The 13036-nt window shown below is 36.0% G+C and overlaps 1 protein-coding gene across 1 annotated transcript; it reads right to left on the bottom strand.

Annotated features, from left to right (window-relative positions):
• Positions 1 to 988: 988 nt before the first annotated feature.
• LOC131383665 (double-headed protease inhibitor, submandibular gland-like) lies at positions 989 to 5814 on the bottom strand. Its single transcript, XM_058440007.1, is given in 6 exon segments — positions 989 to 1034; positions 1495 to 1601; positions 2847 to 2889; positions 4478 to 4602; positions 5129 to 5136; positions 5739 to 5814. Coding segments are annotated over 6 exon segments (405 nt in total).
• Positions 5815 to 13036: the final 7222 nt, after the last annotated feature.

The raw sequence follows: 13036 nt of genomic DNA, 5'->3' as shown, positions 1-13036 counted from the left end.
GAGTGGGTTTGTCATGCAGAGGAAGCAGGGTGGGTGGAAGATGGCAATAACTAAAACCTGGGGCTAATCAATAACCAAAGGATAAAATATACAGGGAATCAGAGGGAGGAATTTGAAATCACCTGCCAAAGGCAGAGGGAGAGAGAGAGAGAAAGAATGAGAACACAGGCAGTGACTGTCAGAGCTAGGACCACAAAAGGGGGAAGTTCCTTTTATGTTAGCAGTCATAAGAGACCTGTGGAAATTATCCTTAGGGGTTGCACTGGAAGGAGGCCATCTTGCATTTAGATGCATGCTGATCTCTTTTACATCTTTGGGAATGCCTACTATCAAATGACAGAAAAAAAATATTTTTACTGATCTTTCTACTGTTACCCATTGACAGTTTAAGTCAGTGCTTTCTTATCCACTAAAAAGATTTGTAGTATTACAGAGCACAAATGTTGTCCGTTGGAATTTTTACAAAAAGAAGAATAATGACAATGTATTCTAGTATAGACTTTAAGAGGTATCATAGGAAAAAGAAGTATAAAAAATAAGTACAATGGCATGATAAAAGATAAAGTCAACTTCTACTTTCAAACTATATGATGCAAGAAAAACCAGATAATATGAGACCAATGGACAGATCCATCCTCTGACTCATGTTTACTTAAAACAATTGAGTCTTTTAAACATGATATGAGCATATTCTCCTCTCACCATTGTGTGTATAATATCTAGTTCCCAATTTGTATAGAAATAGAGAAAATCTTTCTATATGATTTTTAGCTTAGGAAAATGACCATAGATATTCTCCTTAAGAGAAGAATCACATCCACAGACAGGCCTGATAGTCAGTTTCTTGCTTAGAATATTTTATTGAAGACTCAAATCCATGTCTGTACCAGATTATTGCTTGCCTCCCCTCCTCAGCCATCCAAGACAAACTGGTTATCTAAGTGGAATCTGCCAAAGGAGACTTGATATCCTTAAGCATCAGGGAGATTCAGCACAGTCCATAATTTTTCAACCAAATTGCACCTTGGCTCTTCCTACAAGAAAAGTTATTATTATTATTTTTTAAAAGGATGGCTTTGGAAATATTAAATGAAAAGTTTCATATTTTTAGATTAAGTCAGCTAGATGAGTATGTGGCATTAAAAAACTGAGTAATTAATCACTAAGCTTTAACATGGTAGAAAAGAAATTTTTCATGGTAGTAAGAGCTAGAGTCCGAAGCCAAAGAATCTGTAAATTTTTCTCTTAGCAGCCACTTGGTGATATTGATCAAATTTTTTATTTTCTTAGCATCAATTTTTTCCTTATATATTTTCTTCCTCTTTTCCTCTCTCTTTTCTTCTTTTATTTTCTTTTTTTTTTGGTAAGATATTATGATAATAATCACAGTCTTATGCTTCATAGTAGCATCTAGCCTGTTAGGTACTAAGATTGTTTCTGGCTATTTCTGAGAGAGGCTAGTTCTACAAATAATACATTAAATTCAGCACTTACACAATAGCGTTGCAAAAGATACATCTGTTGGAATATACATTTCCATCAGATCCACAGTGAGGTTTGTAGTCCATGGTACATGCCTCAGAATACCTGGTACACTGAATCTGCCCCATCAGAAACAAACAAACAAACATGTTTTATCTTTCAAATCATTAAAGCATAGAAAACAAACTTTTAAAAGATCTTAAAAGATCATTCATTCCAAAATTCCATATGCAAAAAATATAGCTGCTGCAGCTTACATACTCTGTCTCCACAAGGCTGGGAGTCTTGTCACAGCTAGGGACAGCTCAGTCCAGTTTAGGCCCTCCCTCTCACTAATTCCCTATATCTAAGTGAAGAATACACCTTGTGGATTCTATCTGGTACTTCATTTCTGAGTCAGTCCTCCTCCTCATCATACTGTCATCCACTTTATTCAGGCCCTCAATATGTCTTGTTCAAACGACCCCAATTGTCTGCCAATTATCTGCCCATTCTCTATGTTTATCTGAAGTTTCAATCACTCTCCACACTGATGCCAGACTGATCTTTTAAAAATTAAAATAGATATTGCTCTTCAAATACTTAACTGATTCTCCATTAGGAGTTAATCCTCTCCTGACTCATGCTTTTCTCTTCAGTTTTGTCTGCAATGTCTTCTACATCTTACTCTAATTAAACCTCAAGACTGAGTTCCCAAGTATTTCCTGTCCCTGGATACCTTTATGCTTTTGCTCTTGCTGTTTTCCTATCTTGCCTGACCTTTACCAACTGTATCTATCAGGACAATTCCCACTCCTTCTTTAAATGTCATTTTAACTACTTTTAGAACAGTTTCACAATGATACTTCTCTTTCTCACCCATCAAATTTGGTTAGGTGCCCGTCCTAAAAATGAACTGTCTTTATTGTCACAACCCCATGTTTACAATTATCTTATATCACATTTTAAACTCTATTAGAATTATTGACACTCCACCCACCTAGCTTTTTACCCCTGAATTAATTGTGTCTACACTTGTTTTTAAATTTTTTCATACTTTATTTATAACTTTTTTATTGTTATGAGTGTCTTTGAGTTCCTAATTTTCCTTGAAATCCTCACCTTAACCTTCTAGTTAATTGCAATGTTAGAAAATAACTATATGGATAGCAATATATTCCAATAAAGGGCTATAAGTAAGGTTTGTGAACTCTTCCTCTGCTATATTTCAGATCTGTTTAGGTTGGCCAGATGCCTTATCTATGAATATAAATAGTCATAGGTAATTTTTAGAATATGTATTTTTAAATAGTTGTTTTCTATGAAAGTGAGGCATATTATAATATTTTACATTAAGAATTAATAAAATTTCTTTATATACTTACACATTCACCTTCATGAAGTTTTCTGAGTTGAAATTCTTGATCTCTGGAAGAGAAGATTTTATTGAATGCATAATGTGATAATTTGAGATTTCATAGTCTATAGAGTAAAATAGTCATATGTTATTTCTTTGTTGTCTGACCCAGACTGAGAATGAGAAGTTCTTGTTGAATAACTATCCCAGTTGGCTAATGTTGATAGTATACATCTTTAATATATGAACATTTTCGAATCAAGTAAGAATATAAAAACATAAAATCAACACTAAAAGTAGATTGAGCATTTTTTTAAAATCCCGTGAATATTCAATGAGAATCTAAGGCATAATATAGTGTGAAAACATTCTTAACTTTGCAATTAAGAAAAAGAAAATACGCCCAAATCTTTCTCTGCCACTTAAAGTCTGTACAATTTTGGTATAGTCACTTCTTTCTAAATATTAGATATCTGCTCTTTAAAAACAAGATATGAGATAATATAATTTTAATCTCTTCTGGTTGCATTAGTGTATGAGCTAACATGTACTGAGAGACCTTATTCTGGATAACACTTGCTGTTACACTTGACTTTAAATTTTCAAAAGGACTAGAAAATAGGATAAAAGGAGGAAGAAAAAGATAAGAAAAAAGGAGCTTACTTCTATAAAGCACTCTGTGTTGGCTGCTTAGCTAAGTTTTGGCATACTTTATCACAGTGAATCCTAAATTCTATTATAATTTCTGTCCTAGAGATAAGAACACTGAAGCTTGTAGTAACTTGGGTATTTGCATAATCTACAAAGTGGAGTCTCGATTTTAATCTGAATGTTTGACACCAAAGCCCATGATTTTAACCATGAATCATAAAGTATTGAATTCATACTACTGGAAGGCTGGTAATAATCATCGTTTCATTCTTCTAAAGTCTCAGATCTTGTTAAAAGTAAAGACTTAATATTAAACTTGTAGTGCTAGTAGTGGTGGGGATATGCTAATTCCAACTATTCATTTGTACTATCATTCTCTTCCCTCAACTTTTCTAGATGATCATGAGAGGAAACACAAATTCTAAAGGATAGATCAAAGTCATATATTTCCATATAAGTTCACAAGGTTTTATGTGTCTATGGCTAACAGCCTAAATAGAAATAGCTATCCTCAAAATTCTCCTGTGGAGGAAGAAAAGTATAGGAGATTCATGAAAATGTGACCAATATATATTTCCTGCTTGAAACTGTTTCCTTAAATGCAATATGGGTATCAAATACATATAGGTAACAGCTAATACCCCAAAGATAGTGTATAATGTGAATGAGAATTTGGTTGAATAACAAATATAATATATATATATATATATATTATATGTACAAAAGTAATTGCAGTTTTTCCCATTACTTCCAACAAGTACGCATACATACACATATATATATTTACATATGTAAATCCGCATATACACATATATGTATATTTCTTTAGAGATATAGCTAAGCTTTTCTTTTTCATAACTTTAACAGAGCAATGTCCATGGGGTATTGAAGAAGCACACAAAAAGTGGCATTTGTCAAGCCATGTTTTAAAAGACCAAGAAGATTTTGGCCAGTGTGGGCTTTATGATCATAAAAAAAGAAGAGTTGGGGCTTCAAATTGAGTATAACACTTACTGGTTTTGCATGCAAAACACGCATTCATTACTGTAAGTTTTCTGATCTGTGCCACATATTGGTCTCCAGTCTCTTGGGCATGCAGTCTTTAAGCCTTTAATGTATCTGGAACAGTTCACCTATAGTTGGAACAAAAAATAATGCTCTGTATTCCCATTATAAAAGTCCGTTCTTATATGAAGATGTTGAAGGGGAAGGAAGTGGAAAGAAAACTAGCCTCTTCAGCTTTTCAACAAACACATCTGGAAAAACTTCTATGGACCAGGTGTTGTGCTACAGAAATAAACAGACCAGAACATGCCCTAAATAATAAGGGAATTTTCTGTTTAACAAGGAAATATCAATCTCTCCTTTAAGGGTTCTAATGAAAGTCTAAAAGAATAACAAAGGTGAAAAATGCTCAGAAAATTTAAAATGCTATACAAAGATAAAAGTTTACTCTATCTGCGGTCTTTTGCAAAGAGGTTCCTTGTGCAAGCTTTAGAGAAGGAAATACCACCAGGAAGGTGCAGAGCAGACACATTTTTACCTCCAGAGGAGTTACGTGAATCCACTGTGAGCCAGTTTAGCTACCTTTACAGCTCTATTTACACATTCACTATGACTTCATTTTTACAAATACCACACAGAGAAGGTTGCACTCACCTTTGTCCCTTTTGTTTGATCACCAGAAGAGAGCGAAGCAAGAGTCAATTGAAGAGGAGGAGTTGGAGAAAGAACAAATTGCACAGTTAGAAGTGCAAAGCTAAATCCCCATTGTTCACAGTAACCAAAACCCATTTCCTAGCAACAGTCCTTGCCCAGCCCAGCCCTAAAAGAGGCCATTTCTTTATGCAAGTTCAAACTCAGGATGAAGATAGAGATACATGTGGCTCTGATTTAAAAAAAAAAAAAATCCAGTGAGGAAAGCTCTGCTTATTGAGCAAGGGCTGTCACAGATGTCCAGGAGTTCCTATGGGCATTCTCTGAGTAGGATGGGATGAGTTTTGGTCCCAAGGGTTTATAGGTTGTTTCTGAAAGGGCAAGTCATAAACCTGAGGGATCCTGATCAGGAATGGAACATACAGCCACAATCCTTTTATTCCTCTCCTCAGTCTCTCTTCCTCACACTAAAGATCTGACCCAACTCACTTTTGTTAATCAGACCAATTCAAACAGATGCCTTCTAAATTTTCTTTAGACATTAACATATATAATTTAATGAAGGCTGAGTATATTCCAGTTAACACAAACACATGACTATTGGAAAGAAAACCTGACTTGCCAGATGGCGAGGTAGCCCAAGCAGTGGCTGCTAGAGCAAGGATGGCAAAAGCAGTGAAGCCCTTCATAGTGATGGTGAATGCCAGTGATGGAGATATGCTGCTCTGAGCCAAGGAGTCCAGAGAGAGAAGAATGCTCTATCCCATACAGGTATAAATACACACACAAGGCAGGGTCCCTCCCACATCCAAGATTGACCTTTTCAATGATGATTGTCTGTTAACTGAAGATAGGGTATTTGTTTCATTTGTCAAGGAAAACCACATACCAAGCCACATGGCATTTCAACATGCCAAAGGTCTTGTTGCAATTTGATCTCCAATATGCAAATGTTGGGAGGTGAGGCCTAGTAGGAGGGGTTTGGGCCTTGGAGGACCCCAAAATATATGTATTTCTCATGAATAGATTAATGTCCTCCCTTGGGAGTGAGTGGCTTCTCACTAATGCAGGACTGGATTAGTTACCAGAAAGCAGGTGTTATAAAATTGAGTTCAACTTCCTAGATTTTCTCTCTTCCTTGCTCTCTTGCCATGAGATCTCTTTGAACATGCCACTCACTTTTATTCTTCTCTACCATGTTTTGACCTAGAATGTAGCCTCACCAGAAGCCAGCCAGATGCGGTGCTATGCTCTTGAACTTAGCCTGCAGAACAATGAGCTAAAAAAAAAAAAAAAAAAAAAAAAAACTCTTTTCTTTATAATTTACCTAGCCTCAAATATTCTGTATAGCAAAACAAAATGAACGAAGACAGCTAATCTGAGGGTAAGCATCCCTACCAGAAGGTCCTGAGTAAACCCTTACAGCTGGAGCTCATCCAGCTGCTTCTTCTGAGTGTATAGGAATAGCTCCTGGCTAAAGAATGATGTGACATTTCCTGTTCAACTCTGCCTGTTCTATAAACAAAGGCTAGAACATAAGCAAATATGTTTAAGAGCTCATTTTTAGAGATCTTAGCAGTAGAATTTCTGGCAACTTTTTTTACTTAAACTATAGCAACAAAGTTGATTCCAAAGTAATAATGTAATAGCTGACAACCTTTCATTGTATAACTGACCCTGTGGATTTCTTTCATGTAAGTCAAGGCATTGGAATTCACTTTTTATCACTAACCCCATTGCTATATGCTGATTAAATCTACAGGTGTACTTTCTTCTACCTCATATCCTGTAGATATAAAATTGAAATATTCTACAAATAAGCAGAAGTGGCCATTTCTTCAGATAATTAACAATTTTTCTAAGATCACTGAATACAAATTCCATTCCTTTTGCCTGAAAACACAATCAGATAGACAATATTATTTATACAGAGAACACAAGAGTAGGATTCATGAGGCTAAAGGATGTGGTGTAAAGAACATGAGATTACAAGCCATTCACTTAAATTTTTATTTCTGATTTATACTCACAGGTTTGCTCAGAAAATCACTGTTCCTCTTAGCTTCAGGATCTCCGTATATTAAGGATATTGGATAAATTATCTCTAAGTCTCTTGCAGTTCTGTCAATCCAGGATTTTATCAACCTTAAAGAAATACCTTTTCCTGATTGAGATCTTTGTCAACTACACATTATATATTTAGCTAATAAAAAGCAATTAATTAGTTGAAAGTACAATGTTAATTACAAAAAAAAAAATACAGTTAACAGGATATTTTTTCTGGGGTCATGCTACTCTTTGCCCTTCTTTCTAGCCGCAGCTTATCTAATATTTCCGAGAACCACCTCATGATTATAGCTTTCTTCAGGGGGAGATGGGTACATTTCATAAGTTCATATTTCATGGAGCTAGCTTATTTCCAACAATGCCAGCTGTTTCCATCAGTGCTAACAATTTTTAATTTGTACCTGGAAGAGAATGCAGAATACCTCGGTTCTTTGAAAAATAAGTTCCATTCTCTATCCTTGTAGAGGCTTTATGTTACTGATCAGAACTGAGAGTGTCTGTCCTAAATATTACCCCCTTTTAAAATTCTTATCTTAAAGGTCTAAGTTTACTCAACAACTTTTAATGAGCAATTGCTTCATTCCCAGCATTGTATTCAGCAGTAGGAATAAAATCAATAATAAGCTGTCTCTTTTAAAGAAGTCACATTCCAGTGAGACAGATCAACTTGTAAGTAACTAGTAAACAGCGACAGTGGGTAATATAGGTGTAAGAACAGGGTGTTATAGGAGCGTAACAAATGAATAAATAATTCACATTCATATGGGGAAGTTGGTCATGGAAGGCTTTTAGAATAAAGCAGCATCTTTACTGAGATGAAAAAAAATTGTATAGAGTTTGGGGAGACAAAATTTCTAAAGTGGAAAAAAAAGGGGAAGAGAAGGAGCAAGGATGGATAGAGTGGTTATGTTAGGAAGAGGGGACGTGTGGAAACAATTTCAAGAAAATCATTCAAGTGTAGACAGGAAAGAGAGCAACACAAGTGTTGAGGCTGAAGAGGTAAACAGAGAATTCGTGTGTCAGAAGAAGCCACTTCAAGGTTTTAAGCACAATACCATCAAATCCTAACTTTAGGTAATTACCACAGGGGAGAAAGGAATGAAGGAGGAAAGAGTACAGCACTGAGATCTGTTATAAAGCTGTTGTAGTCAATCAGGAAAGAAGGATGACAGCTGGAACCAAATGTTTATCAAATTTGGTGATTACATGAAGGATAAAACGGAAAGAGGAAGACAAAGAGAATGCATAGATTTCAGGTTTGCCTAGTTTTGTTTTGTTCTAATGAAGTTTGGCTGCTGAGTAGGATTTTTTAACCAATTTGAGTTGGGAAATTGAACAGATCTGTGTTTTGAAGCGGTCATTTGAAAACTAACAAATTGTAAAAGATACAGCCCTTGTGTTGCTCTCCTTCCCTTCTACACGTGCCCCCTCTTCCTAACACAACCACTTTATCCATTCTTGGTCCTTCTCTTCCCCTTTTTCCTTCCATTTTAGAATTTTTGTCTCTCCAAACTCTATACTAATTTTTCTCATCTCAGTAAAGATGCAGCTTTATTCTGAAAGTCTTCCATGACCTCCTTTCTCTATGAATGTGAATTATTCATATTACAAACAAGTGTATTGCAGAAGATTATTGCAAAAGTCTGCTGAAGCAAGAAAGAGGGTCGAAAATACATGTCAAAAAATAAGGTAGAGCCCACAAGCAGTGGCTCATGCCTGTAATCCCAGCACTTTGGGAGGCTGAGGCAGGTGGATCACCTGAGGTCAGGAGTTTGAGACCAGTCTGGCCAACATGGCGAAACTCTGTCTCTACTAAAAATACAAAAATTAGCCAGGCATGGTTGCAGGCTCCTGTAATCTCAGCTACTCAGGAGGCTGAAAGGAGAATCACTTGAACCCGGGAGGCAGAGGTTGCAGTGAGCCAAGATTGTGCCACTGCACTCCAGCCTGGGCAACCAGAGCAAAACTCCATCTCAAAATAATAATAATAATAATAATGTAGAATGCAAGATGTCCATAGACTTGAGAAATAGTTAAAAGCACTATAGCAAATTAAAATAAAGTACCCAGAATGACTGGCAGCAAAACAGCACATCATCCCTCAAAATAATCCAAGAAAAACTGTTACATGGTCAAATGAAAATTCCATCAAGAAAGAAAAATATTTTAATTGTTGTTTTTTCCAGGCACCTATCAAAAGTGACAATCTTTCTCTCTGTTCTCTGTTCATGCTTGAAGAATGCTTTATTGTCATATGTTATTTATTTAAAACATTAATTTCGGTACTGGAAAGAAAAGGGGAATCTCTGTGCCAGGATGGTGCCCAGGAAAGAACAGGATGTCCTATTCTGCTTCTTTCTATGAAAAGAACAGTTTAGGACATCACTCATCATTAGTAAGGTCCTCAGCGAGTGTCATTTGAGGACTCATTCATAATCTAACTGGGTTAGATATTAGAGTAACCTTCGTCAAAGTCAATCAAGAAGGCCACAACTACACTAGTCAACTCTGCTGCTATAACAAAGTACCACAGGCTGGGTGGCTTAAACAACAAAAATGTATTTTCTCACACTCTGGAGACAAAAAGTCCAAGACCTAGGTGCCAGAAAATCCCGTTTCTGGTGAAGGCTCTCATCCTGGTTTGCAGGTGGCTGTCTTTTTGCTATGTCCTCAAATGACCCTTCCTTGTGCACATTCAGAGAGAGATCTCTGGTGTTTCTTCCTCTTTTTATAAGGACACCAATCCTGTTAGATTAGGGTCTTTCCCTTATAATCCCATTTAACCTTAATTACCTCCCTAATAGCTCTATCTCTAAATAAAGTTACTGTGGGGGCTAGGGTTTAACCTGCAAATTTTGAGGGAATAATATTCAACCCATAAAATAGCACATAGATTTGTGAAATCTGAGAAATGGTGAGCTTCTCTATGTGTTTTTCTTGATTTCAAGCACATATTAAGTTTTTTATAAAAGTGAACTTTTAAAAATTATTACTGTTATTATCATAAAATGAAGAATGTTGTTGGTGTTTGAAGGTGTGGAAGGGGCAAAGAGTAGACAAGTTGCAAATACGGACAAGAGCCAGACATTCATCCATTACTGAGTTAGTTGGTCTACACCAGGGAAACTATAGCCCCAGGGTCAGATAAAACCCATCATGTACCTTTGTAAATAGAGTTTTATTGGTACATAGCTGTGGGAACATGTTTACATAATATAAATTTATTTGCATTTGTTCATACAATAGCAGCAACAAAAGAGACTATATATTCCACAAAACCAAAAATAGTTACAATTTGGCTCTTTACAGGAAAGGTTTGGAGATCCATAGTCTAGATAAGTGCTCTCTTTAGTTTCTTTATTTTTTTCTTTAATACTGTGCCGTAGTATCCAATCCATTTTATTAGAGTGAAAATTAGGTACAAATAAACAACAGCAAATCCTGATCCAAGATATCCACAGGACATGAGTGCTTATTTAAAAGAAAAGATTAAAAACTCGTGAAGAAAATGGTATGTTTCGAGAAAATTAGAAACAATGCATACTTTTGTATTTTCTAAAATTATAATTTTTTAAAATTTATGTTGTCAAAAATATTTTGAGGTTAAAATGGAAAAAATCACAAGGAAATTAATTGAATTAGAGAGCTTATTGAATAGGCAAATTTACTCTTTTTATATTAAATAATGATAACAAGCATTTACTGAGCTCTTAATGTATATGAGATCTTCAGTTTATGGCATTCATAAACTATATAACATAATCCTCATTGTAACCTGTAAGGTAGAAATTATTAGCCCCCTTTTTATAGAAGAAATGAAGACCCAGAGAGATAAAGTAGCATTTTCATTGTCATAGAGTTAGTGAGTGACAAAGTCAGGATTTGAGCTTAGATCCGCTCAGTTCCTAAGTATCTGCCCTATTGTGGGATGGCAAATACCTGATGTTCCTGCCTTTGTTACTTCTCCCTGTGCTTATGGCAGGAATTACTAATCAACTACAGAATTATTTGCTGTTGGTTCCAGAGGTAACTTGAAGTTTTGTTTCATTTCTAATTTTAGATTCAAGGAGTAAATGTGCATGTTATTATATGGGTATATTGTATAATGGTAGACTTCTAGTGTACTTATCACCCAAATAGTGAACATTATATCAAACAGGTAATTTTTCTTTTTTTTTTTTTTTTGAGACTCACTAGTTTATTTTTTTTTATTTATACTTTAGGTTTTAGGGTACATGTGCACAATGTGCAAGTTTGTTACATATGTATCCATGTGCCATGTTGATTTCCTGCACCCATTAACTCATCATTTAGCATTAGGTATATCTCCTAATGCTGTCCCTCCCCCCTCCCCCAACCCCACAACAGTCCCCGGAGTGTGATGTTCCCCTTCCTGTGGCCATGTGTTCTCATTGTTCAATTCCCACCTATGAGTGATAACATGCGGTGTTTGGTTTTTTGTCCTTGTGATAGTTTACTGAGAATGATGGTTTCCAGTTTCATCCATGTCCCTACAAAGGACATGAATTCATCATTTTTTATGGCTGCATAGTATTCCATGGTGTATATGTGCCACATTTTCTTAATCCAGTCTATCGTTGTTGGACATTTGGGTTGGTTCCAAGTCTTTGCTATTGTGAATAGTGCCGCAATAAACATACGTGTGCATGTGTCTTTATAGCAGCATGATTTATAGTCCTTTGGGTATATACCCAGTAATGGGATGGCTGGGTCAAATGGTATTTCTAGTTCTAGATCCCTGCGGAATCGCCACACTGACTTCCACAATGGTTGAACTAGTTTACAGTCCCATCAACAGTGTAAAAGTGTTCCTATTTGTCCACATCCTCTCCAGCACCTGTTGTTTCCTGACTTTTTAATGATGGCCATTCTAACTGGTGTGAGATGGTATCTCACTCTGGTTTTGATTTGCATTTCTCTGATGGCCAGTGATGATGAGCATTTCTTCATGTGTTTTTTGGCTGCATAAATGTCTTCTTTTGAGAAGTGTCTGTTCATGTCCTTCGCCCACTTTTTGATGGGGTTGTTTGTTTTTTTCTTGTAAATTTGTTTGAGTTCATTGTAGATTCTGGATATTAGCCCTTTGTCAGATGAGTAGGTTGCAAAAATTTTCTCCCATTCTGTAGGTTGCCTGTTCACTCTGATGGTAGTTTCTTTTGCTGTGCAGAAGCCCTTTAGTTAAATTAGATCCCATTTGTCAATTTTGGGTTTTGTTGCCATTGCTTTTGGTGTTTTAGACATGAAGTCCTTGCCCACGCCTATGTCCTGAATGGTATTGCCTAGGTTTTCTTGTAGGATTTTAATGGTTTTAGGTCTAACATGTAAGTCTTTAATCCATCTTGAATTAATTTTTGTATAAGGTGTAAGGAAGGGATCCAGTTTCAGCTTTCTACATATGGCTAACCAGTTTTCCCAGCACCATTTATTAAATAGGGAATCCTTTCCCCATTTCTTGTTTTTGTCAGGTTTGTCAAAGATCAGATAGTTGTAGATATGTGGCATCATTTCTGAGGGCTCTGTTCTGTTCCATTGATCTACAAACAGGTAATTTTTCAACCCTCATCCCTCTCCCATCCCTCCTTTTGGAGTCCTCAGAGTTTATTATCTGTCTTTATGTCCATGAGTGCCACTTATAACTAAGAATATGCAATCTTTGATTTTCTGTTTCTGAGTTAGTTCACTTAGGATGATGGCCTCCAACTCCATCCATGTTGCTGCAAAGGACATGATTTCCTTCCTTTTTATGGCTGCATTGGATTCCGTGGTGCATATATACCACATTTTTGATCCAATCAACTGTTGATGGATACTTAGGTTGGTTCC

Source organism: Hylobates moloch, unplaced genomic scaffold, assembly GCF_009828535.3.
Source record: "Hylobates moloch isolate HMO894 unplaced genomic scaffold, HMol_V3 SCAFFOLD_6, whole genome shotgun sequence".
Lineage (NCBI taxonomy): Eukaryota > Metazoa > Chordata > Mammalia > Primates > Hylobatidae > Hylobates > Hylobates moloch.
This window is presented reverse-complemented; position numbering and strand designations above follow the sequence as displayed.